Below are 26,730 nucleotides of genomic sequence, written 5' to 3' on the forward strand. Positions count from 1 at the left end.
GAGATCACAGTGACCTTTGACAACTCCAGAGTCATGTACGGTTTCTGCAGCCTGAAGGACCCCAGCGCTGCTCTGCCGCGCTACATCCTCATCAACTGGGTGAGTCACTGTGTGTGTGTGTGGGTGTGTGTGTGAGTGAGTGGGTGAGCAGGTGGGTGGCTGGTTGTTGAGCATGTACTGCTGCAGAACATTTGACATTATGTTCAGTAGAGTAAAGTAAAGCAGATAAAAACAAAGTTGAGGGGAGTTGACAAGAGTAGAATAAAGTAGAGAGCGGTAGAAAGAGTAGATTCAGGTCTTAGGCAGGCCTTATTATTATTAGGCCGCATTATCTTGCACTTTCATCTGATAAACGATTGCCAGTTGCAGCGGTTCACTTCCTTTTTTAAACAGGAAACTGATAAATAAAGTGTTTCCTGTGCTCGGTGATATATTGAGCTGTTAGGGGAGGTGGACTGATGCACTTGACCCAATTCGAAAGATAAGAGTTATTTAATATGTTCAGTGTTGTGTGTGCAAGCAGTTGCTGTTCATTCACAGCCTTTACTAGTCAGATATCTGTTTCTGGAATAAGTGGAGATGTGAGTGTTGTTGTCAAAGGATCACATTGGAACGGCATCATCAAGGTTTTGATGGCATATTTCATTTCAGTACTGACGCACGACATGATGTCTCTCCCCCTCTCCTCTCTCCTCTTTCCCTCTCTCTCTCCATACGTGTCTCCCACCCTCGTGTCATCTGTCCATTCCTCCTATATCCTACTCTCCCCTCCCCCCCACACCCCACTCCACCCATCCCCTCCCTCCTTCTCCCCCCTCTCTCTCCCCCCTCCCTCCCCCAGGTGGGTGAGGATGTCCCAGATGCCAGGAAGTGTACGTGCGCCAGTCACGTTGCCACCATCGCAGACTTTTTCCAGGTCAGTCTCTCTGAGGTAACCGCCCCTACCGGACAGACGCTCAAGACAAGACCCACGCTTTGTCTAAAAAGTTGTTTTCCCTACTGCCCAGTTTGTTAAACCAAACTTTACTAATATGTGTTGTTGCTTGTTTGTTTGAACCCACCCGGACTGGTAAAGGAACATGTATGTTTGATGTTGTGTTCACAAACTCACTCGCGCGCACACACACACACAGCACACACACACACAGCACACGCATGCGCGAGTACGCACATACAGTGAGTGGTGCTTAAGTGTCAACGCACACAGAGGATCTAAATATGGACGCCGGCTCTTCAAGGTGTTTGACCTGGAACCTTCCAATGATGCAGACCAGTGAGTCATGGCCAGCCAGACCAGTCAGTCAGAACAGTCAGTCAAACAAGTCTGTTCCAGCCCTTACCTTTTTCCTGTCTAAAATAGTCTCTCCTCTGAATCTGTGTGTGTCCGTGTGTTTATGACTAATGCAGGCCTTTTTATAGAGGGCTCTGAGACAGTTTGGAGCTGAATGGAATCGGATCCTTCTCAAGGATAAATGACTAAATGTAAGTGTGTAGGTGTTAGAGAGACAGATGCACAGAAACACAGACAGACAGACCGACGGAGAGAGAACAAGTGAGAGACAGAGTCAGCTGGAGAGAGAGGGAGGGAGAGGGAGAGGGAGGGGGAGGGGGAGACGGGGAGTTGGAGGAAGGGAGAGAGAATGACAGAAAGAGAGGAAGAAATGGAGAGAGTTGAAGAAATAGTCAGAGAAAGACAGAGAGAGAGAGATACGAGAGGAGTGTTCCTCCGTGCGGTGAAGGACAGCAGGGCTGTTGTTGTGAGGAGAGAGACCAGTGTTCCAGCTGGAGGAGGTATTCATGTGAAGACACTCATCATATCACTGCTCTTCTCTCTCCTCCATTCATGCGGCCCTGGTGGTTGTGGCCTTGCGCTCGATACGGCTTAGAAAGACACTCGCCTGGTACACACACACACACAGAGACTTACAGTAGGGCCTCTTTTTTCTCAGAGAGGAATTTATGGCTTATTGTGGCTTGCAGTTTATCCACATACATACACAAACTCGCACACACGCACAGTAACTTCTGAGTGACTGGTGCATGTTGCTATATTCTCTTTCTAATCTGCCTCCACACCACTGGTCCTGTCTCTCTCTCTCTCTCTCTCTCTCTCTCTCTCTCTCTCTCTCTCTCTCTCTCTCTCTCTCTCTCTCTCTCTCTCTCTCTGTCTCTCTGTCTTGATCCCACTCCCCCATACTGTCTGTGACTTAATCACATTTCTCCCTCCTTCTGAGCACAGCTGTGTGTGTGTGTGTTGTGCTCTGTGCGATTCATGGGGGTGTGTATCCTGTGTGTGTGTGTGTATGTATGTGTGTGTCTGTGTGTTGTGCTCTCTGCCGGTGCTCGAGTGTGTGTGTGTGTGTGTGTGGGTAGAGCTCTTCATCACGGTTGTCAGTGAAGGACTGTGGCCAACTGTGTCTCGCTGTCTATAAACATCCCATAAACGCAGCGGCCCACTCTTGTTGCCGCGAGATACCGTCAGGCGTATTTATGTGGGCGGGGCTTACTTCTCTCCCTGCAGGGAGTGGACGTCATAATCAACGCCAGCAGCATGGAGGACATCGACCCCTCCGCTATTGGACAGAGGCTGACCAATGGGACGGCTCCCGTGGCGAGCCCCGTCCTCGGCCGTCTGCGAATCAGAGACGAGGAGCAAGGGGAGCACGTGGTACGGGATTGGTCGTTTCAGTGATGGGGGGGAGGGACAAGAGGGAGGGGGGGGGCAGATTTGATTTGTTGGAGGGGTGAAGGTGCTGAGGGGTGGATGGAGGGGTGGATGGGATGGATGGATGGAGGGGTGGATAGAAATGAGACAAAGCGAGGACGGAAGGATAAATAGAAGGGGACTTGGTCTCGAGGAGAGGAGGAGAAAAAAGGAGAGGAAGAATGAGAGGAAGGGTGTGTAGGAGACTAGGGGAGGAGGGACTCGCAGGAGAGCAGATAATATTACAAGGAGAGAGGAGACAAGGAGAGAGGAGTTATCAGGGAGGGAAGGAGAGAGAGCGAGAGAGGGAGGGAGGTGCTCTCAGAGAGCCATTGTCAGTGTAAAGGAACTGAAACAATGTTTGTCTGTCTGTCTGAGGACATACAGGCTGTTACTCACTTTTCTGGCCGCAGCCTCTCTACTAGCAAGCGAAAGCTAGCTCTGGCGCTATCCGTCGCTCTCTCTCCTTCCCTATTCAGTCATCTGGACAGCTTTGATGGACGTGTGCATGTTGGGTAAGATCGTGTCAACAACTTCACGGCAGCCCCGCAAACCTAAAATACATTGTTTAGTTAGTTTTTGTTTTTTTAACTTTGTAAGGTAGTCATGTTTGTGTTGGTCCTGATTCATAAATGTATCGTGGGTCGTATCACTTGATGAGAGCAATCATAGGGTTAGCTTAGCTTTTAAGCTCTGCACTAAACTGTTGCCTCAGCACTTTGGAACATTTTTCCCCAGATGAAAGCTTCAACATTTAAGAGGCTGACTCGAGCAATGCTACTCTGCTACACTCGGATCGTGAATCGTCTTTACTTCCCTTTCTAACGGTCTATAGCTCTGCCGCAGTCTCTTCTGCTGCACCTCCCAGACAGTGTTGTCGACGAGGGTAAATCTCAGGGGTAATTAGGGCCTATGGTCAGTGATGCTGCGATGTAACTGGCCAGCTTACCCCTCTGTGACCCTGGTGGCTTGTGGGAAATGAAGTTTGGAGGACACAGTAATTGACCTGGCAGCCTGTCACCCTGAACAGACTCGGAGGGCTAACGATCATCACTAACGCTGATCTCTTTTTTTATGTTCTCCCTCCACCTCTTACCTCTCTTTTCCTCTCCCTTGTTCTCTCTCTCTCTCTCTCTCTCACCCCCCCCTCTCTCTCACTCTCTCACCCCCCCTCTCTCTCTCTCACTCACTCTCTCTCTCTTTCACTCTCTCTCTTCCTCTCTCTCTCTCTCTTCTCTTTCTCTTTCTCTCTCTCTTTTACTCTCTCTCTCCTGTCTCTCTCTCTCCCCCTCAGGGTACTGTTTACCACAAGACTAACGCTGAGATCGAGATGAAGAAGATCAATAGAGAGGAGTTCTGGGAGCAGGCCAAGGTAGGAACACGATGACCTCTGACCCCTCTGGGTGACGCAAGGAAGGGGGGAGGGAGGGAGAGGGATGGAGGGGACCGGGGAAGGGAGGGGTGGAGGGACGGCGGGAGGACTGGAGGGATGGAAAGAGAGATGGAGGGAGCATGGAAGAATGGAGAGAGAGGGATGAACGTGTTTGTGGTGTGTGTGTGTGTGTGCGCGCGCTCACCAGCGGGAGGAGGAACTGAGGAAGGACGAGGAGCGTAAGAAGATGGCGGAGGAGCGGCAGCGATTCGAGGAGGAGAGGATGCAGCTGGAGAAGAAGGAACAGGAGGACCGGGAGAAGAGATATCGGGAGAGAGAGCGGCAGATCGAGGAGCACAGGTCAGAGACTGAGGCTTCTGGGTAAGACGGGGAAGGGGATGTGGCACGTTTTGGAATTTGTGAGCTCGGTTTGTTCTGGCATCTCTTTGGGGGTAACTGTTTGTGTGTTTGTGTGTGTTTGTGTGTGTGTGTGTGTGTGTGTGTGTAGGAAGAAAATGCAGGAGGAAGAGGAGGCCAGAGAAAGGACACGGAACCAGCCTACCATAGTAAGTGTGTGTGTGTGTGTGTGGGTGAGGAAAAGGTGATGGTGTTAACTCACACAGAGAGAGAGAGGGGGGGAGAGAAAGAGGGAGGAAGAGAGAAGGAGAGAAGATCAGAGAAAGAGAGAAGGGTAGATGTCTAAACGTCCGACATCCATGAATCATTCATCAGGTTAATTCAGGACGGTGCTCGCACTCAATCACAAAGCTACCAGTTTGGTACGCTGTAAAACTCAATAATAACAATGCATTGATTTCCCAAACAACTTACAGGGGAACATTTGAACCCGGGGGCCCTCTCGATCCGCAGACAAATGCTCTAACCGCTAAGCTACACCCATCCCCTTGGGAATTGGAGTACTGCGGTTTTCAGCTTGTGCCATCTCTCACTTCCTGGTTCTCTGCCACAACACAGTCCATGTGAACACTACCACTTCCTCCCTGCAGCAAGCAGCACTTCTGTTTCAGAACGCTGCGGGAACGCTGCGAGGTTATGTAACGCAGCACCATGCTGGGAGAGAATCCTGTGGTTTCTAACGTGGTTTGCATGAGGTGGTTGGCTGGCAGACGGAGAGACAGGAGGGCGGGCAGACAGACAGGCAGACAGGCAGACAGACAGGCAGACAGGCAGACAGGCAGACAGATAGGCAGACAGACAGACAGACAGACAGACAGGCAGACAGACAGACAGACAGACAGGCAGACAGACAGGCAGACAGGCAGGCAGGCAGGCAGGCAGGCAGGCAGACAGACAGACAGGTGGAGAGATGGAGAGACAGATGGGCAGGCAAACCGGATGATGTCACTGTAGGAAGATATAAGAGATGTACTGCCCTCTGCTGGGCTTAAAGTGAACACCACTTCTGCTAATATCTCTCTCCCTCTCTATCTCTCTTTCTCTTTCTCTTTTGTTTTCTCCCACCCTCTCTATCTCTCTCTACCCCCTCTCTTTCTGCCTCTTCTCCACCCTCTCTATCTCTCTCTACCCCCTCTCTTTCTGCCTCTTCTCTCTCCCTCTCTATCTCTCTCTACCCCCTCTTTCTGCCTCTTCTCCCACCCTCTCTATCTCTCTCTACCCCCTCTCTTTCTGCCTCTTCTCTCTCCCTCTCTATCTCTCTCTACCCCCCTCTCTTTCTGCCTCTTCTCCCACCCTCTCTATCTCTCTCTACCCCCTCTCTTTCTGCCTCTTCTCTCTCCCTCTCTATGTCTCTCTCTCTTTCCCTCTCCCTCCTCCCCTGAAGGCAGCAGATCCCAGCTATGAGGATCCGTCCCTGGAGAAGAAGGAGTCCGAGGTGGAGGTGGGTGTCAGATACAACATACAACCACGCCCCTCAGACAGCGTCCACACACCACGCCCCTCACACAGCGTCCACACACCACGCCCCTCAGCGCGGCACAGTCAGTGCAATCACTCGCCCCTAAAGCAGTGGCAAATACTGTCAAACACACAGATAGCGTCAAATCAAGCGAAACTTTGGACCGGTATCGTTCGTCCGTGCTTGAGGTGCACTTGATTTAGGTCACCCAAACAGAAAGCTCGCTTGTGGTCGATGGGATACTAACCCAACCACAGAGATGTTTAGGACCTAGGTGTGGTGTGAGCTCTCCAGCAGGATCTCCCGAGGTCCTGGGGCAGTCGGAGACGGTGCTATGTAGGTTAGCTGAGCCGGCCTGTTTTTAGCCAATGTTTCCCAGTAACAGTGAGACCTCAGGGGCCCGCATGTGTGTCAGTAGGACAGCTACGACACTCAGGGCTACCTTGCTGTGGCTAGGACTATTTATTCAGCACATTGTTGAACGGGTGGAGAGGGAAGGGGCTTTTATCTTGTGTGTACACATGTGTGAAATGTCGACCGTGTCACATTGTGTTTGTGTGTCCGTGTGTGTGCGTGTGTGCGTTTCTGTCTGTGTCTGTGTGTCTGTCTTTTGTGCGTGTTGTCGCTGCATGCGTGTCTGTGTTGACAGGAAGCCAAAGCGATCATAGCTCAGCGGTCGGGGAACCCTCGAGAGTTCTTCAAGCTGAAGGAGAAGGCTGTTTCCTGCTGTGTGGACTCCACTGTGTCCCCAGTATCCATCCACAGGACTGGTAAGTCCTGGCTGGGGGAGGGGGGGAGAGGGAGGGGGGGGAGGGTGTAGGGATAAGGCGGGAAAGGGATGTAATATGGAAGAACAGTAAGGGTTGTGAGACCATTGAAACAGGAGGGGGGGAGTGGGGGGAAGAGAAAGGGGGAGAGAGGGAGGGAGAGAGAGAGAGGGAGGGTTCAAGACATCCAAACACCCTTCATCCTGTCGCCCACCGCGCCCCCTCACACCTGCCCCAGTGCGTCCTCTAAATGTCCCACACGTCTCGCGTCAGGAGACACGCCACTCACACGCATCCCGTGGACATGGGGTCGTAGAGGTCGCAGAGGTCACGGTGTGACCCCCGCCAGGAAACCTCGTGACCGTACAGAAGATGAGGAGAACCTTGCTTGGTGTCACCTGGGGACTACTTTAAGCCCAGTCCTCCCTCTTCTCTGAACGGGCTTCTAATAACCTTAGAGATCTCATCTCTCACCCGAGATATTCATCGCTACATAGAGACGGCTGTCTCTAAACCAAGAAGAGACTACACATTTCTACTTTGCAACTACTTTGCATGCTTTGTCATTACCACACTAATAGCTTTTCTCTCTTTCTCTCTCTCTTTCTCTCTATCACTCTCTCTGTCCTCTTGGTTTCACTGTCTGTTCATTTGAACTTCATGGTGCATGCTCTCATCTTCCCTTTGGGCGTTCATCCTCTCATCCGTTCCTCCATTTGTTCGTTCATCCTTTCATCTCTTCATCCCTTCATCTCTTCCTCTCTCGGGTGTTTCTGTTCTTCTTCACTGCTGGGTTTCTCTGGGCAAACTTCTGTCCTCCCACAATCCTTCACTTCTTAACGGATCTTTTCTCCGGAGTTTTGACTCTCTCCTTCTACTTGTCTCTTTCTTTCTTTCTCTCTCTCTCTCTCTCTCTCTCTCTCTCTCACTCTCTCACTCTCTCTCTCTCACTCTCCCATCTCTCGCTCTCTCTCTTCCTGTCTCTCTCTCCCTGTCCTCTCTCGCTCTCTCTCTCCCTGTCCTTTCTCATTCTTCCTGTCTCTCGTCTGTCCCCTGTCCGTCTTGCGTCTGTGTGTGTTTGTGCATCGCTCTGCGTGTGTGTGTGTGTCCGCGGGGCCCTGTCTCTTGTCTACCAGGCCGCTTGGACAGTCCGTTCTTCAAGCAGAGCCCCAGCGAACCCAGTACGCCCCCCCTCCGCACCCCGCCCCACACCAGGAAGCAGCCCCGCGCTGCAGCCGGTAGGTACTGACCCAGGCCCAGGCCCAGGCGACCCGGGTCTCAGAGCAGAGAGAGAGAGAGAAGGGAAGGAGCCTAGAGAGAACCCCCACCCACCCTAGACCACTAAAGCTCTTCCAAGAACCCCACCCACCCACCCTAGACCACTACAGCTCTTCCAAGAACCCCCCCCCACCCACCCTAGACCACTACAGCTCTTCCAAGAACCCCCCCCCACCCACCCTAGACCACTACAGCTCTTCCAAGAACCCCCCCCACCCACCCTAGACCACTACAGCTCTTCCAAGAACCCCCCCCACCCACCCTAGACCACTTCAGCTCCAACACCCCCCCACCCTATGAGCATTGACCTCCAGAGCTCCAAATCCCCTCTCCCAGACCTCCAGCCCAGTCAACTCTAGAAACACTTCCCCTCTCCTGCCACCTCCATGGCTGACCTCGTATGCCCGCCCACCCCCCCAGCCTCCTTCTCTCCCTCACCCACACCTGTTTACCTCACCTCTCCCCCCCCTTCCCCAGGACCCCTTCACCTGGCCCATTCCAACCTGTGCACTCCAACCTAACCTGCAAACTAGCTACGTGTCTAGCCACTAACCACCGAACTAGCTAGATGTCTATTCAACTAACCACCAAGACAGCTATCTAGTGAACGAGCCACCAAACTAGCTGGATATATAGTGAACTATCCCCTATACTAGCTTGGCCAATATGGTGAATATGTTAAACTAACCTCATAACTGGCTACATTTCTAGTGAATTAACCACCGAACTAGCTAGTTTGTGAACGAACTCCTAGTGAACTCACCACCACACCAGCTATCTAGTGAACTATCCACCAAAATAGCTACATTTCTAGTGATCCAACCACCAAACTAGCTGGATATCTAGTCAACTTAACTTCTACGTATCTGTCTAGTTTTCTTCTGGCCTTAGTCTCTCCTTCCTTTATGTGGATGGTGTTCCCTTTGTTGTTCCTATCGGTCCATGTTTTTTAGATGTTGTCTGGTCCGTACCGCTGTAGTTTCGTGTGTGTTTGCCGTTCTGCATGGTCTCTTAGGTAAAACGTGAGGTTCCTCCCTTCAGGATCTCGCTGGAGGAGAATGGGAACCGCCCAGACCACGGGTGGTTCAGGACACAGTTTTTGGTGTTTATTGGGGGGGAATCTCACTTAGTTTTTTACTTCAATCCTTCTTTCCTTCCTTCCTTCCCTTAACCCCTGCTTACCTGATGGAACTCCGTCCAACCTGTACACATACACCTCACGTTTCGCCCTTCCTCCTGACTGACCCGTGAGTGTCTGTGTGTGTGTGTGTGATGTTGTCAGTCGTTGTCCTTGGTATCGTGTGTGTGTGAACCTCAAGGTGACATTTGACCCGTGTGACATTGTACTACATTGTTCTGTGTTGCAACGTGTTGTGTGATGGCTGCTCTGGTGAAGTGGGTTAACCTGTCTCAACCGGTTCAAACCAGTTTTAACTGAAACCCGCCAAATCGAGATCCTGTCTTTCCAACATTGCTCACCTGTCGGTCGTCACGTGTCTGTTGTCTTGACGACGCCTGTCCGTCGCAGCGAGTCGCTCCAATTGGAACACCGTGGTCTTCTGACCTGGCGATACAATCTCCGATTGGCCCGGCTGATATAGGTGCCTCACCGCTGATTGGCTAGCTGCTGTGACGGACAGAAGCTCCACCGTCACTCACGCATACCCCACGTCATGTGACCTTCCTGGCAGCATGTTGTGGTTTTGGACGTCTGACTCATCGTCATTCACGCCCAGTTTGACCAGCCAGTCACGGGTCATTTGCCTTTTTTTTTTGTTTTTTTTATGTGTTTGACAACAGTTTGATTTATCCATCAGGCCGTCATGTGTTGGTCGTCACGGTAACCGTCGCCATCGCGATATCTCTGATCCGTTCATGACATGGTTGTGTTCCTGTTACACTTGTGCTCAGTTGTTGTTTGGTGGCGTTAAGGGCGTGTTTGTGGAGTGGTTAAGTTGTGGTTGGTGTGTTGACGTGTTGACTTGACTCCACGCGTGTCATTCCCCTCCTGGCCACCAGATGACGACGATGAAGCGAGCCTCGACCGCGGCATGGCAGCTGTGTCTCCCATCCCCAAAATAGTCACCACCCCCATCCAGGAAGACAAGGAGGAGGACAGGAACGAGTGGGGTAAGGCCACACACACACACACACACTTACAGTAAAACAAAACAAAAACACACACACTGGTACGAAAAGCACACACACGCTCACACACGCACATACAGTAGGAACAGACACACACACGTGTATATAGTACGAACAGGCACACACACGTGTATATAGTAGGAACAGACACACACATACAGTAGGAACAGACACACACACACATTGTAGGAACAGACACACACGTGTATATAGTAGGAACACACAGACACACACACCGCCCCCACTTGCCTGCTCTCCCAGGCCTCATTAGTAAGTAAGAAATACTTTATTTATATAGCACTTTTCATACAAGAATTGCAGCTCAAAGTGCTTTACATAAAATCAACAAAAACAATAATACAAGTGTTGATCTAAAACGTTTAACAAACCAAACTAGCCGCACTCTATCTGCGGTCTCTCGAATCCATCTTAGATCCGAGGGGGGGGGGGGGAAGGAGCAAGATAGTCTCGCTTCAGCGCTCTCCAGGGGAGTTGCCTTGGCCAAGGCCTGTGTTGGTTACGGGGCCGAAAGTGGATAAGATTGGGGTAGTTGTTTTGAGTGAGACAGACGACTGCTCTCTTTCTGGTGGCGTTGCTGTTGTTCCTTCAGTGACTGTGTGTGTGTGTGTGCGCGTGTGTGTGTGTGCATGTGTGTGTGTTAATGGCTACGTGTGGCCGTTGTTTAAGTGCTCCAGTGGGTTCCAATGAGCACATAACAAGGGAAGGGTTTTACAGTGAAACCACAGGGTGCTGTCTCACGGTGAAGCTATAATTCATATCATCCTGCGGTTTCAAAAGGTTGTACTTTATTCTCTCTCTCCCTCCCCCCCCTCCTTTACTCCCTTTCTCTCTCTTGTGTTTACACTGTCTCTTCCACACCCTTTCTCCTTCCCTCCCTGACTCCTCCATCTTCATTATCCTTCTATCTCTCCCCCTTCTCAACCCCCCCCCCCCCCCCTGTCTGTCCTCCTCTCCCTCCCTCCCTCCCTCTCTCTCTCCCTCCCCCCAGGCTGTGAGCCCAAACAGCGGGCGCCGGTCCAGGAGTCCACTCCCACCAAGCCCGTTCAGAGTGTGGCACCCCGGGCCCGCGACTCCGCCCATGGCGACGATGACTCCTTCTCAGGCGTCCGCGTGCCCGGCCAGCAGGAGAGAGACAGCTTGGTCGACCTATGGGACGGTGGCCCCACCCCTGGCCCAGCCCCCTCCCAGTCCTCCCAAATCAGGGACACGATGGGTGGCGCTGGCGCCCGCCCCTCTGACCCGCCCCCACCCAGGCCGCAGCCCCTCCTCAGCTTTGACGAGATGGGGGATGCCGCGTTGTGTGGGGGCCCAGGGGGCCCGGAGGAAGACCCTTCAAGTCTGGTGGACCTGGACGGATCCCACCAGATGACCCTGAGCTACCAGCATGCACTGCAGCACGCCTCGGATGACGGACAGCTGCTCATGACCAATGGGGAGGCCATGTTGAAGGAGGGCACACAGGTTAGCACAGACGATAGGCTGTCTTGACCGCACGCGCTGACATGACTCGGACACTAGGGGGTATGGTATTACTATACCATGGTTGTAGACAAACTGCAGATTAGGGTAAAAGTGAAGGAAGATTGTGACAGATATATTTGGAGTTGGAATATTTTTTGGGTTTATTCATGCTGGTTTTCTTTTGTCTTTTTCTTAATGTTCCTGTCTGTCTGTTGGCCCACCTGTCTGTCTGTGTGTGTGTATGTGTGCTTGGGTCTCTGAAGGCCAGTGAGGGTTACTTCAGCCAATCCCAGGAAGAGGACTTTGATGGTTCTGCTAAACCTACGCCAGTGTTTTATAACAAGCCACCAGGTAGGTACACGCTACACACACTCACACAATATGCATACATACACACACAGAAATATGGAGATACACACACACACACTTTTCATTGTGTGTGTGTGTGTGTGTGTGTGTGTGTGTGTGAGAGCAGAGATTGACATCACGTGCTGGGACACAGACCCTGTGATGGATGATGATGACTAGACTGAAGATTGGACCAATGGTGGGAGGCGGGAACTACGCATCATCAAGAAACCGTTTTTTTTCCCCTTTTCTATAAGTAATAACAAGTCTTGCATCAAAAAACGAAAATTCTGTACAATGTTCTAGAGAAGAAAAAAAGATTGTTAGCCACAGAAAAAGTTTTTTTGAGTTACTGTTAAAGATTCCGTCGGGTTTACAAACTCCTTTTCTTTACACCTTAATTATTTTTTGTATTTATTCGATTTTCTCCTGTTGTCGCTATGCAGATAATAGCTGGGAGCAAGGGCGTGTCTTGGTTACAGTCTGTGTATACAGCATTGTAGTGCTTCGCTGTATAGTTAGATCAGACAGGGTAATAATGACCCTTCAATAGGCCTCAGTACAGCCCCCCCCCCCTCTCTATATTTGGGATGAAACAATTGCCCCCCACTCTACCCCTCCCTCTCTCAATCCCAGCCCCAGTAACTCTGGACCCCTCACTGTAGTAAACCCCAAATATATACCCACAAAGGCATCCCTTAAATCTGTTTTGTGACGTGCCAATTTCACTTTATATGAAATTATGTATTACTGTCGTTTTTAATATTGTGTTGACTCATTCTCCAGGGTGAACGTACTCAAATGAACAGGAGGAAAGATATGTATATTTTGACTACCTATAAAAAGTGTAGTAGAATTGATATTCCGGAACTTTGGATATTAGTGGCAATTGTGGTAGTCTGTCTGTATCAGAGTCCATTCGAACCGATAGGCAATAATAACCGTGGTCGAGCCTCTAGTGCACTAGGGATAGGGATCCGGAAGTTCTGGAGTTCCGGTCATGTAGACCTAACGGTGCAGCTTGTCTCATGTTCCGTTTTCTAGCTAGAGAGACGCTCCTCTCGGCTTTGTAACTGTGTGACAGAGGCCTCCTTCTCTAACGTAGTGTTTAGCCAACATGCATAACAGTTTCTCCTTGCTTTCGATGTTTGTTTGCTTTTTAGTTCCGTTGAATTTCTTCGTTCTGTTCGACAGTGTGGTTCTCATTCCTCGCCCGTAGGTGTCGTCAGTTAGACACGATTCGGTTCCCAGTTGTAGCCTACAGCCCCCGCTAAAGAACGCCGCTGTGTTTCTACACGGTCCTCATTCCAGTATCCACGTTAAAACCCTGTCGATCAACTACAACCAAACACATTTGACGGACGAGCTTTGCACGTTTTTGATATTGATCTAAGACTCGTTACTTTAAGTATTGCAGCTGTACAATGTTTCGATTCAATGGTGCGACATAACCCCAACATGGCATAGAGACTGTCTTCCTTGTCTTCCTTGGTTCTGACACCCGTTTTCGCCTGGCTCCACAAATCCCACCGCTTGAGTTCCGCTTCCAAATTCTCTGTTCTCATTCCGATTCTGAGGCACTATGTTTTTTTTTAACCTCCGATTTGAATTAGATCAGAATGTCATCTCAGATTTCTGGTAGAATCTAGAACTAGAAGCAATAATAATTTGAACCAATGTGGTATTGTCTTGTAAATAGCCTTGATTTTAACTACAATCTAATAAAAAATAAAAACACTAACACATATTTTGGACCCTTAATGCGAATAACTCGACATTATGTTTCCTTTTGGAATTGAGTGGGGTTTATTTGATGGGACTTTCTTAAGAGCTAATTGAGTAGGCCTAGTAGTTCTGCGCTCGCTGCAGGATTTCTGTAAATGAGATTGACCGGATGTTTTGGTGAGTGCCTGCGCCGCATCTTTAGCAGTAACTAGCGAACACTTTAATCTGATTTACATATACTCGACTCTTATTTCACCACGAACACCTCCTGGCTAGTGTTTATATCTCTCTCCCTTCTACACTACTAGGAGACTACTATACCGCTACTCTAATAATACTACTAGCCCCCTCCGCCCCCTGTCCCGCAAAGCAAGGCTTAGCCGTTCCTTTTGTCTTTCTTTCGTTTGAAAAAAAATATATATTTTTGTTCGTTTCTCTTTCTTCCCCACCTCTTTTTTCCGTCCGCTTCTCACACGCTGTTTTTTGAAATAAGCACAAGATCTTTTGTGACATGCTATGTGCTGATGTATGTTAATAAAAGACTTTAAAAACTCCAACTGCTGTCTGGAACACTGGTTTTGATTGGGAGTAGTAGAGGGAGAGGGGAGTTGGGAAGGGTGAGCTGTACATGGATGGAGTGAGTGTAGGCAACAAAATGTCTCTGTGTCTGTGTTGTGAGAGGAGAGTAGAAGGTTCCCCATAATGTGGAGTAGATCGATTTGGGCCTCCTACGGGTTGTCATGGTTCCCCGTCGGGGCGTTGGTCAGAGCTGATGTGTAAACACCCCCACCCCCTCGCGCGCGTGCCTCTGTCCTGTCGCCTAGCAACACGCAGGCTCGTTGGGAACCATGTCGGTTCTCACCTTCGTGTCACCGTCTTCATCTAGCTACACACAGGAAACCACGACTACGACAAGTATGTCAAGTAAGTTGACGACAAGCTGACAAAACATTTCTGCTGAATGTTTTTGTAAAATGAAATAATAACAATAATCCTCTGAAGAGCTTACTTCGGTTAGCAGCAATGATAGCCTTCACCTGCTAGTTTTAGCTATAGGCCCAAAAAAAGTTAGTTTGAGAAGAAGCAAAAATGTAGCTAAACGTTGAGTTCATGAATGGCAGTTTGTGCATATACCTGCGGTTAGCCTTATTCCGTCCCAATATATTTGTTCTGACGCTGACTCTGCAACAAATCACACTTGACAAGGGTAGAGAAAGATAACTTAAAAACAGGCACAGTGCACATGTACACGATTAAAGAAAGAAAACGTTTTCTCAAAAATAATATACAACGTTCAACATTTAATCATAGATACAGACACCTTAAATGAAATACTGCCTTGACACTTAGTTACAGCATGGACATTTAGATACTTTATTCTTGTTTCCCTTGAAAACATTCATGAACCCTCCAAATGATTGTCTGAATGCAAGTTCATATACTGTACACTTTATTTCATTTCCATTTGGTACAAAAATATCTTCATCTTCTTTTCTATTCTGCTAGGAACTATGTATCCTCGCTGTCCTAGACACTGCTCAAGAAACAGAATAACAGAAAGTAAAATTGGACATAAGGGCTCTTTTACGAGTGACCCAAGGATAGTCTGTGACAAGACCAGAATTCAGTACAATGTCCCAACATTCCTACTAAGATAGTTTCTAACTCAACAGTAACCAATAGTATTATTTTTTTTTAAGTGCCTGCCCCTTTTCTTCATCTCACCCATCTTCATCCTCAACGTCATCATCCTCAACGGCTCGCTAACCAACCTCTTCACCTCACGCGCATCCTCGTGTCCGCAACCTTTATCTCGATGACAGCCATTCAAACGAACCAATTCAATCGAAAAACACGCTACAAATATGCCCTAATGACATAGAAACGCGCTTGTTTTGTAACCTTCTCTCATTGGCTACAGCTTTCAGGTTATGCTAATTGCAGCCAATTATTCCATTCTGTTGTGCGCCCTTGGTGGCAGTCACGCGGAGCCCAGAGGTGGGAACTACCGCTAAGTGCTCTTTGGGAGGCAACGAGGCAACATTCAGCCTACACCAGAGCACAGACACAAGTCCACAAGTGAGGAGCACTTGATGTCATCATTAAAAAGCGTCCGATTGGAAATGTCAAATAAAAAGGTGCCAACTGTGTGGTGCGAATCAAATGCACCTTAAATGCTTCTCCCTATGCAAGGTAAGGAGCAGGGTGCGGCCCTTCAGAGAGAGAGAGAGAGAGAGCTCGTGTTGGTAGAACTCTGCAACAGCCCTCTTAATGGCGGTGGCCATGTGTTGTGTGTGTGTGTGGAATGAGAGTGTTTGTGCTGTGTGTGTTTATGGTGTCAGGGCTGTGATTATGTTGTGTTTGAGAGATGTGCAGGAAAGGAGAGAGGAAAGCCGATTCCTTTTTCCATAAAGCACTCGATGAGAGGTCCGAGTTATTGTAAGCGAGCGAGGGAGGGGCGGAGACAGAGAGAAAACAGATCCACGTTTCCATAAAACTCTTCCTGATGGACAGGGTCAACAGGAAGTCAATTACTGCTTAACAGAAGAGGAAGGAAACCGGATACCCCATTCATAGTAGGTCATCAATAGGAGACCTATTCTCTCTCTCTCCCACTGTCTCTCTCCCCCCCCTCTTTTTCTCACTCCTTCCCTTTGCTCCATTACCTTTCTGTTTCTCTCGCCCTCTTTCATCCACTCTCTCTCTCGTCTTTCTCGCTTAATATTTTCCTCCTGGTGTTTCTCTGTCCCTCACCCTCCCCCCGCCAGTGTTTTGTTCTTCATTATTGGCCTGATAAATTAGAAGCCCCCCTCCCCCCCCCCCCCCCCCCCCCCTTCACATCACATTGATATTCACAGACCGCCACGGCAACCTCTCGACCACCTGACACATCCGTGCCGTCGCTAACCACCGGCGGAGGCCGACAACCGCCATTTTTGGTCCCTCTTTTCTCCCTCGTTCCAGTATGACGCAGCGTTTTAACAGCAGGTCGGCCACAGACAGACAGATAGATCTTCCTGTTTTGACGGCGACGCCTCGAGAGAAAGGACCGGGGTGTTTAACTGGTTGCGCAACCCTGTCTCTCTGGAGCCCACAGTGAATGCACCTCAACTGTCTGCTGGGGTCCCTGGCGTCGTTGGTGAGGACTGAGAGCATGTCAAGAATGTCTAGAAGCTTCCGTGGAGAGAGGAGATGTCCTGCGGGGGGGTCGTCGCCGGCTACAGACGGTTCCCGGGAGCCATGGCAACAGCAGACTCAGCGCTCAGCGGAGTCTCTGCATGAGACAGGCGAAGACTCAGACAGCGGGGAGACGAGGGGAGGGGGGAGACGGATGAGAGAGGGATGACTTTAGAGAGAGAGAGAGACAGAGGGATTGTAAAGTGTCTTTATCCATCAGGGGTCTAGGGGAGACAGCAGGATTCTGTCTCTCTCTCAGTCTCTGGTGTGGGGTTTGTTGTGGGGGTTCTCTCTTCCTCCGCCCTCCCTCCATCCCTCTCTCGATCCCTTCATCCCTCCCTCCCTTTCCCTTGCATTTCAGAGGCACCTCCTCAGTTCAAATCAAACGAAAGTCACCAGGCACAGCTGTTCATGAATACAGCACCAGCCTCATCCCCTCACTCTCCTGCCTCCACCCCAGCCCGAGCTCCAGGAGCTCCAGCCCCTACACAGCGGTGCTGCGGCCCAGCAGAGGGTAGGCCGTGGGCAGGCCACAGTTCTGCTCCAGCCCCCTCAGACCCTGGAGCCCCTGCAGACCCAGCCCTGGGTGAGTCCGGCCCTGTCGGGGCATGGTGGCGATGGCAGACGCCTGCAGGAAGGCCGGAGGCTGGGAGGCCAGTGTGTTGTGGTTCAGGTCAATGGTGGAGAACAGGTGTCCCAGGGAGTCCCAGCCCCTGGAGGTAGGCAGCCGGATCAGAGAGGAGTAGGCCCGGTCGGGGAGCACCGTGGCTGGGGGAGGCTTGCTGGTCTCCACCTGGTGATGCTCCTGGAGGTCTCGGGGAGGCCGGGGGGCCGGCTTGGTGTAAGTGCCCCCCCGAGGGTCGGCTAGGACCTCGCTGTAGGGGGGGAGGGGGATCCTCCATCAGAACTGCCTCCTCGTAGCAGGGGGGCTTCCCGAACACGTCCGTATCTGGAGGGAGGAAGGGAGGGAGGGGGAGGGAGGGAAGAGGGGGGCGACAGATTGATTGACAAAGTGGCATGCACCAGTCCCTGTGTTACTTTCACCAGCCTACACAAAGCACTGCACCGGAACAACCCACTAATTCAGTTTGCCTCCGAATGCATGTTGTGTGTGTGTGTGTTTATGTCTCTCTTGTATGTTTGTGTGTGACTGAGTTCCTATTGTGTGTGTGTGGATATGTGACGGTTTCTATAGTGTGTGTGTGACTGTTTCTATAGTGTGTGTGTGTGTGTGTGGGCATGTGACTGTTTCTATAGTGTGTGTGTGTGTGATCAGAGGTAAACGGATCTCACAAGCGTTGTTATATAACGTTACTGTTGCTCCTCTGACGCCAGCAGGGCTCAGATGACTTGATGTGTCTAGAGTTACTGATGTCACTGCCTCCTACACATCCTGCCCTGCTTGTCAGCTGACAGCCCTCACACAGGTCCAGCTGCCTGCCTGCCTGTGTGTGTGTGTGTGTGTGTGTTGTGCATTGACAGTACGTGTATGTTTTGGATTGTGAGGAGCTAAAGAGCTTGCTGTCGCCTGTGTACTAGGAGCGAGAGGCTGATCTCAGAGTGAAGAGAACTTAATGAGCTATTTGTTCTGGCAGGAACACTCAGCCCACGAGTGGGAGGCTCATTCACTGCTGCATTAGAACCTGCCCTCCCTCCTTCCCTCCTTCCTTCCTTCCCTCCCTCCCTCCCTCCCTCCCTCCCTCCCTCCCTCCCTCCCTCCCTCCCTCCCTCCCTCCCTCCCTCCCTCCCTCCCTCCCTCCCTCCTTCCCTCCCTCCCTCCTTCCCTCCCTCCCTCCCTCCCTCCCTCCATCCCTCCATCCTTCCCTCATTTCTTCCCTCCCTCCATCCATCCCTCCCTCCCAGCACCACCCCTAAATACCCTTCTGACCCCAGCACCAGGCCCAAATACCCCTCCTACCCCAGCATCTGGCCCACATTCTCAGAACCAGCCCTAAATACCCCTTCTACCCCAGCATCAGGCCAAAATACCCCTGCTAACCCAACCCTAAATTTCACTACTACTACAACTCAAATCATAAACTGAAAGTTTAGATATGAATGCAGAATACCAACATCAAAAGCCTGAAGATTAAAATACCAAAAGCTATATCATCAGAGACTCGAAATACCAAAGTTAAAAACGAACTTACGTTCATCTATCTCCCTGACAGAAAAGAGTGTTGTCTATCTGTATTTGATGACCTTGCTGAGCAGGGCTGTGGTATCCGTAGCTACAGACCTGTTCACTGGAACCGCATGTTGGCTGACTATGTCACAGCACCTGTTCTGTGTTGGGTAATCATGCCACTCAATTTTTCCATAGGGGGGATTAAAAAAAATACTTGGAGGGAGAGAGATCGAGGGAGGTAGAGAGGGAGGGAGAGAGATCGAGGGAGGGAGAGAGGGAGGGAGGGAGAGAGATCGAGGGAGGGAGAGGGATGGAGGGAGAGAGTGAGGGAGAGAGATCGAGGGAGGGAGGGAGAGAGGAAGAAAGGATGCACAGATGAAGGAAGGAGGAGGCAGAGAGGTCGAAAGGAAGGTGGGCAACAAGTGATGGAGGGAGAAAGGGATGAAGGAGTGATTGGCAGAAGGCAGGGGAGAACAAGGTGGACACTTGTTTTTGATTCCAGGGTCAGCCAAGTGGCTGAATACAGTGAGGGACTGATACCTTTGTAAGTCTTCTCCAAGGTCAGGAATGTTAAACTCCACGACTACAAGATGTTGTGCCAAACACGACGTGCAGTAGGAAGACAGGGCAACTGTTACTGCCTGCTCTGTCATTACACTGACCATGGAGTGGCTTTTACTTCATCCCCCTCTCTCTCTCTCTCTCTCTCCCTCTCTCTCCCTCTCTCTCTCTGTCTCTCTCTCTCTCTCTCTCCCCTCCATCTCGCTCTGCCTCCCCTCCATCTCGCTCTCTCTCTCTCTTCCTCCCCTCCATCTCTCTGCTGCTGTTTTGTTAACTATGTCACTGCTCTTCCCACTCACTCACCACCCACGCCTGGGTCGCGCTAGGCTAGCTGTCAAACTGCCACCATGTTTCCAACCAAGGAAGGCAGGCAGGCATCAGCTACAGACTAGTATAGGAACTGCGCACTTACCAGACCCAGTCCAATTCTATATACGAACACTGCTTAAAACCTAGGCATGGCCGGCGACCCAAAGGTCCAAATCAATCTCACTTTTATCCACATGTATTTGAATGTGTTATTCGAATTCATTCAGTACAGTTTCTGGGTCACCCAGGCAGTCTTGTAGGACTCGAGACCGGTGTCTCAAAACCACTTTTTGAAAGTCTTGTCTCGGAATCGACCGCGTTTGACTCCGTCTTGTCTCGGTCTCGGACAAAGAGACATCACTGTTATTGGATGTAAAAAGTCACACGGGTTTTAGCTACCTGTGTAACGTCATACTGTATGTTTCAGGGCGCTAGTTTCAGTTGCTTGACAGCTTTTGTTTGTGAAAAAACAATGACGAGTCAGGCCACATAAAGCTGTGTAGCTAAGGATGAATATAAAGTTACGTTACATCAACGTTAACTAATGTCAGCTGCATACCTCTCCCGACTTAATAAAGTAAAAAAACAAACATATTTTAAATAGGCTGCTTTGCCTGGCCAAAGGCACATGACACTACCTTAAGAGTGCTAATTTTGAGTTCAAATACACAGTTACAGATCAAATCTAACTTTTTACTTAGTCAGCTGCTTGTGTGTTTGGAGTGGTCTGGTCTTGACCCTGTCTCGCCCTGCCTTGGTCTTGGTCTCATCTCAGTCTCAATACACTGGTCTTGGTCGTAACTTGGTCTCGGTTTAGGTGCTCTTGACTACAACACTGCAACTGCGCATTAATCTACGCATCCATGTTCTTGTTCTAGTAACTAAGTACTTTGCGAGAGGAAAACATCCAATAGGGAGTGTTCACCTGGAGGTAGGGGGCCAACAATTTGCTCGTAAAGTGCGTATCAGTAGATAACAGGATGTTTTTAAGAGAGCAGATAACCTTGCAAATAGGGTCCGTGTGTGTGTTTGCTAAGTGCATGTGTGTGAGAGAGGTAGATAAGAGAATTTCGAGGTTATGTAAAAAGGCTTAGCGTTCGTTTTGTGCTGTTTCCAACAGAGACACCTGGGCAGGGGTTTACACACATGACAGCCGCACAGAAACACATCAAACACGTGTCCCCCGTTTCCCAGCAGACCCCGTCGGTGTGACCCCGCGTGCGGAGGTGAGCGTACCTTGGCCGCCGGCCCAGTGGCCCTGGGGCAGGGTGTAGGGGACGTGCAGGGGCGACAGGGTGTGCGGGGGGCAGAACTGGGGGGCCTCCCTGGGGGAGGGGTAACCCCTGAGGCAGTCGTGGGGCTCCGTTTCCAGGGTGCGGAGGCACTGTTCCCTCAGCCGCTGGTCACGGCGGCGTTTGAGCCGGCGCTGCAGGAAGCTGCAGAAGCAGCACAGCATCACGATGAGCGCCCACACCAGCCAGAAGCCCGCGAAGCACGCCAGGAAGGTGGACGTGCCCGGGGACATCACCATGGTGACGGAGGGACGTGGAGGAGGAGGATGGGATTGATGGAGGGAGGGAGGATGGAAAGGTAGGAGGGAGGGATGGATGATAGGAGGGAGGGATGAAGGGATAAAGGAAAGGAGGATGGGATTGATGGAGGGAGGGAGGATGGAAAGGTAGGAGGGAGGGATGGATGATAGGAGGGAGGGATGAAGGGATAAAGGAAAGGAGGATGGGATTGATGGAGGGAGGGAGGATGGAAAGGTAGGAGGGAGGGATGGATGATAGGAGGGAGGGATGAAGGGATAAAGGAAAGGAGGATGGGATTGATGGAGGGAGGGATGATGGTAGGGAGAGATGATAGGAGGGAGGATGGAAAGGAAGGGAGGGATGAAGGGATAGAGAAAAGGAGGGAGGGAGAGGAAGTGGGATGGAAGGAGGGAGGGATGAAGGGAGAGAGGAGGAGGAAGATAGACTACTGGCCAGCACTACTGGTCCAATGTCATCAAATGATTTTTTCCCACAGGGGGTGGGATATGGTCCTGATGGGAGTTGAAGTCCTGGTTTGGAGGATGTAGTCCTCTTACTCTGTCAGTGTTGGAGGTAAAATCCTGACGCAATGATCGTTGTCATATATCCTCCTGGAAAAAGTGGTTCAGATTCTCTCCAGGTAACTGCCTAGAGGCCAGCTCTGGTACTGCAGGTCAGAAGGCCAGGCAAACCCAATTGTTCTTCCTGCCAAGGTCACATGGGTGCCTCGTGGAGAACAGCTGGTTCCACCAGGGCACACGGTTCCGTACGGTTCCGTCTCGCTTCCGACGTTCTGCGTCCAACCCCCCCCCCCACCCCCCGGAGCGCCAGGCCCCAGGCGGTCGTTTCCCTCACCTAAGAAACCCACAGGGTTCCACCGGTTCCAGCTGTGGAACAAAGACAAGGGGAGAACAGGAGGGGGAGGGGGGGCATCGTTATCAATTACATAATAAAAGAACATATTTTCCAAACACGGAGTATGAAATACTGAGCTGGAAGGGCCCAGCTGTCCAAACTTCATCCTGGATGACGGTAGAAAGCGAGTATCATGTTCACCCATCGGATGGGGGGGGGGCGAGGGGAGGGGGCGGGACCTATTTATTATGTCCCAACACACATACTACCATATGTCCCTATAGGCTACACATACTACCATACTATTTAGTATGTCCAACACATATCCTACAATACTGGTGTGTCTGAAGGCTGTGTGATTGAATGGCTGACAATTTTGGGTCCGGAATAGGAATGCTGAAGGGATCAGTTTCCTAGTTACAGGCTGGAGAATCAGGATACTGCGATACGCTTGAATTTCCTGTTGTTCGTGACACATCTCCCTGGTGATTGTTGTTTATTTTCTGCTCTGGTCTGCTCCTCCTCCTAGTCCTTCTCCAACAATAAGCAGCGGAACATAGCAAGTAACACACATGCACACACGCTCTATAAGACACACACACACACACACACTCTCTGGTAAGACACACACACATGTTCTATAAGACACACACACACACACACACTACAATAACGCTGAGACAGAGACTAAGATTCTTATCCTTCCCTGACCTTCTCAGTGTCAAACTTAACTGCTCCACCTCCCTCCTATATATATAAATAAACATATGTTTTGTTTTTCTTCTAGTTTTTGGATTCTGGCTTACTTGATAGTCTGGTCCTTGAGCTGAACTTCTGTAGGTGAGCCTACTGTTACAGAAGGTACTCGTGCATGAAATGTTGTACTTGAGAAAGAGTCCTTGGGCATCAATGATGATGTACCTTTCTCTGGTGACGCACACACACACACACACACACTACCATCAGGTAACTATGACAACGCAGTCCTGCGTCAAGCTCACGATTAAACATGGAATTAGTGGGTAGGTCAGATGCATGAACCCTATCCTTTACTCTTTGTCCTAGCTGGCTTCCTAGAGGTCCTTAATCACTACTTCCCAAGTAGAAAGCTGTCATCACATTTCACTTTGTGTCGCGTGTCAGCTCAAATCTCCGCTTTTGTCAGCCTCGAACCCCCCTCCTCTCTTTCTCTCCCCCCCTCTTCATTCTTGTGTTTCTTGCTTCTCATCCTCTCCTTGCCCCTCCCTTTCCCTTCCTCTCTGCTCCTTCCCTCCCTCCCCTCCTCTCCTCTCTGCTCCTTCTCTCCCTCCCTCTCCCCTCCTCTCCTCTCTGCTCCTTCTCTTCCTCCCTCTCCTCTCCTCTCTGCTCCTTCTCTTCCTCCCCTCCTCTCCTCTCTGCTCCTTCTCTCCTCCCCCTCCTCTCCTCTCTGCTCCTTCTCTTCCTCCCTCTCCCTCCTCTCCCCCTCTGCCTCCTTCTCTTCCTCCTCTCCTCTCTGCTCCTTCTCTTCCTCTCTCCTCTCTGCTCCTTCTCTCCCTCCCTTTCTTCTCCTCTCCTCCCCAATCATGAGTCAAATTCTGTATTCCACCTCACCCACAGAACGGTTATGAAAAGTCTTAAAATAATTCTGTCATTTGTCAAAGATTGGTCTCGTGATTACATCATATTAATCTGTCATAAATGAGCCCCTTCCATAGAGGTTGGTGGGCTGATAGGACAAGACATTTGAATATAAATTATTACAGAGTTGACGTCTCTTTTTAACTTTAACACTGTACATTAACCAAACAAGCAGAGACTGGGCATTGAACACCGTTTATAGAAATATGTTTGTACATCATCTGGGCCATCTACGGTTTATCCATGCGTTAGCACACCACTGTTAAGAAAGCCAAAATAACACCCACCTGTGGCACAGGTACCTATTGCATGTAGCCATCTGCACAATCCACGTCCGTGGATATCTTGACTCGCATTTGAGTTTTTATAAATCAATAGCTCAACAGTTTATTGAACAATCGTGCCTCAAGTAGGCTATTGTAAAGTGATGTCTGATGTAGTGTAAATCAATTAATATAATCTTGCAATTGCGGCGCACTACTGCATTTTTATTCCCGGGGCAACGAAAACTGACAATGAAATCAAAACAATTGTTTAATTGGCTTACCGTTTCTGTGTCTCCGTCCCCACGCGCCCCACTGTCGCGGATCGAACGTGTGTCAGAAAGATTGGATCAGTCACTCCGCTCCGTTACAATGAGCGCGCTCGGGAATCTGGTGCCCGTTATTGAGTCATGTTGACTGTGCAGTTATGTCTGTGCTTTTGCTTATTTTCCCATCCATCGTTGTTGCTGTAATTATTTGCTAAGTTTCTCGTATTCTCAGGTCCGTGGTCGGTATTGCTTTCACGAGCGATGTTCGTTTGGCTCACGATCGACCGTCAGTCGTGCCGTGGAAATGAGAAACAGGCTATACGAAGCATAAACGGTATTCACCTTGGTAACCTGGCTCCTCCCTTATCCGTGAAATTCAGTCAATCTCCCCCTCTCGCTCTCTCATCACTCGTGATATTTGTTGTGTTTACTTCATACAATTTGATACATGGGGTTTTTCCAAGGACGCACGACCAACTGTGTAAATGTCAGATTGTGACCATGCGCTTGTGAGTCGGAATAGCTATGGAAAAATGTTGTATCTTCCCTTTTGTCTTATTAGTAGCCTAACTTGTAAGTCTTTCATTGTAATGTTCTGCGGTATTTCTGTGAACTTCACTGTGTCCTATTAGATTGGCAACCGGAGGATTCTTAGCATATTGTGTCAATGTCCCAGTGTAAGCGAAAGATAAGGTAACAGGCTCTATCGCATGACCGTTTACGACTCTGCAGAACCAACACGTTAAATATTAAAGCCCTATTAACGTAATGAGACCTCAAAAAACGTCTGCGCACAACATACATATTTCAGAGTCACGTAATTTTCAGGAGAACAATTCCACATCCAAATTGTCTTGACGAATTCCTTAACCAGCAGACATTCCTTAACAGAAACATTCCCCTCCATATTTTTGATCAAGTTACGGCAGCAGTCTCCTCATTAGCATAATCAAGTTAAAACGGTTTGTTGAAACGTCATCAAAGGGTGTATTAGGTTTCTGAAGTTCCTCCCAAGTGTGTGATGAAGCGTCGTCCTACAGGGGGACTTGACTGTCCTGGCCGAGACTGAGCCACATCGTTTACTGACAGTACAGCCATTGTTTATGTGTGTGTGTGTGTGTGAGAGAGTGAGAGAGAGAGAGAGAGAGAGAGAGAGAGAGAGAGAGAGAGAGAGAGAGAGAGAGAGAGTGTGTGTGTGGGCCTATGCTTGTGCGAAAGATGGACACTTGTACAACACTGCTGTCTCTAATAACACTTGGGAGGGTTCGATTGAGTGATCGACCACACAATTCACGTCCAAACGCCCCCAGGACCAGAACCTTAGCAAGTCATCTCTGAATCAGATAAAACCTTCAGTCTCTCTCTCTCCCTCTCTCTCTCTCACACACACACACACACACACCACTACAACCCCCCTCTTCACCCGCTTGGCTTTCAAACATTTGATCTCCAGAAGCCCTCCCCCCCCTCCCCCTCCAGCTGTCATGGTAGCCAGCCCTTCACTTCCACACTGAGGCCCTTATCCTCACCGCCCTGCTATAAGATGCGTTTGTTCCAAACACCCATCTCTATTTGGCCCCTGCTTGGGTTGTCGGCCCCCCCCTCTCACAGGGGGGGCCGACAAGGCCTCTGGCGGGCAGAGCAGGGGCCAATGATGTCCTGGGGGTATGATGTCACTATGACGTTGGGGAGCGGTTGGACTGTAATTACATGGGCCATGAAAATCACCCTCTTTCTTTCTGTCTCTGTCTCTCTCTCTCTGTCTCTCTCTATGTCTCTCTCTCTCTGTCTCTCTCTGTCTCTCTCTATGTCTCTGTCTCTCTGTCTCTCTCTATGTCTCTGTCTCTCTCTCTGTCTCTCTCTCTGTCTCTATGTCTCTGTCCTCTCTGTCTCTCTTTCTGTCTCTTATGTCTCTGTCTCTCTCTGTCTGTCTCTATGTCTCTGTCTCTCTCTCTCCCTGTCTCTCTCTCCCTGTCTCTCTTTCTGTCTCTATGTCTCTCTCTCTGTCTCGCTCTCTGTCTCGATGTCTCTCTCTCCCTGTCTCTCTCTCTGTCTCTCTCTCTGTCTCTCTCAATGTCTCTCTCTCTGTGTAGTTAGACAGGTGTTTAAGGTAGCACCTACTTCTGAGTATAATCAATTATACATTGGCTTTATTGAATACAGAAGGTCATTCAAGACCTCTGGAGCCCTAGAGTCTGGAGACGGATTATTATCACCCAGCATGCTGTCAGTGTGTGTGTGTGTGTGTGTGTGGGGGGGGTCTGTTGTGGTGTGTGTGTTCAGGCGTGTGTATGTGTCCAGATACATGTGTGTGTGTGT

At 50.0% G+C, this 26,730-nt stretch overlaps 2 protein-coding genes across 2 annotated transcripts in view; one reads left to right on the plus strand and one right to left on the minus strand.

Annotated features, from left to right (window-relative positions):
- The window catches only part of dbn1 (drebrin 1), a gene marked incomplete in the record, with an annotated part of 29,774 nt that extends 15,517 nt beyond the window's left edge, over positions 1-14,257 (plus strand). The window contains 12 exon segments of the mRNA XM_067228596.1: positions 1-99; positions 842-916; positions 2,522-2,668; positions 3,999-4,076; positions 4,285-4,457; positions 4,585-4,642; positions 5,878-5,934; positions 6,602-6,722; positions 10,017-10,127; positions 11,155-11,627; positions 11,891-11,978; positions 12,103-14,257. Coding sequence (XP_067084697.1) covers positions 1-99; positions 842-916; positions 2,522-2,668; positions 3,999-4,076; positions 4,285-4,457; positions 4,585-4,642; positions 5,878-5,934; positions 6,602-6,722; positions 10,017-10,127; positions 11,155-11,627; positions 11,891-11,978; positions 12,103-12,155 — 1,533 coding nt within the window.
- Positions 14,258-17,164: 2,907 nt separating this feature from the next.
- On the minus strand, positions 17,165-21,406 carry LOC136933767 (proline-rich protein 7). Its single transcript, XM_067229284.1, is given in 3 exon segments — positions 17,165-17,763; positions 17,765-17,826; positions 21,112-21,406. Coding segments are annotated over 3 exon segments (759 nt in total). The 3' UTR covers positions 17,165-17,361.
- Between the last annotated feature and the right edge of the window lie 5,324 nt (positions 21,407-26,730).

This window comes from Osmerus mordax, chromosome 25 (genome assembly GCF_038355195.1).
Source record: "Osmerus mordax isolate fOsmMor3 chromosome 25, fOsmMor3.pri, whole genome shotgun sequence".
Lineage (NCBI taxonomy): Eukaryota > Metazoa > Chordata > Actinopteri > Osmeriformes > Osmeridae > Osmerus > Osmerus mordax.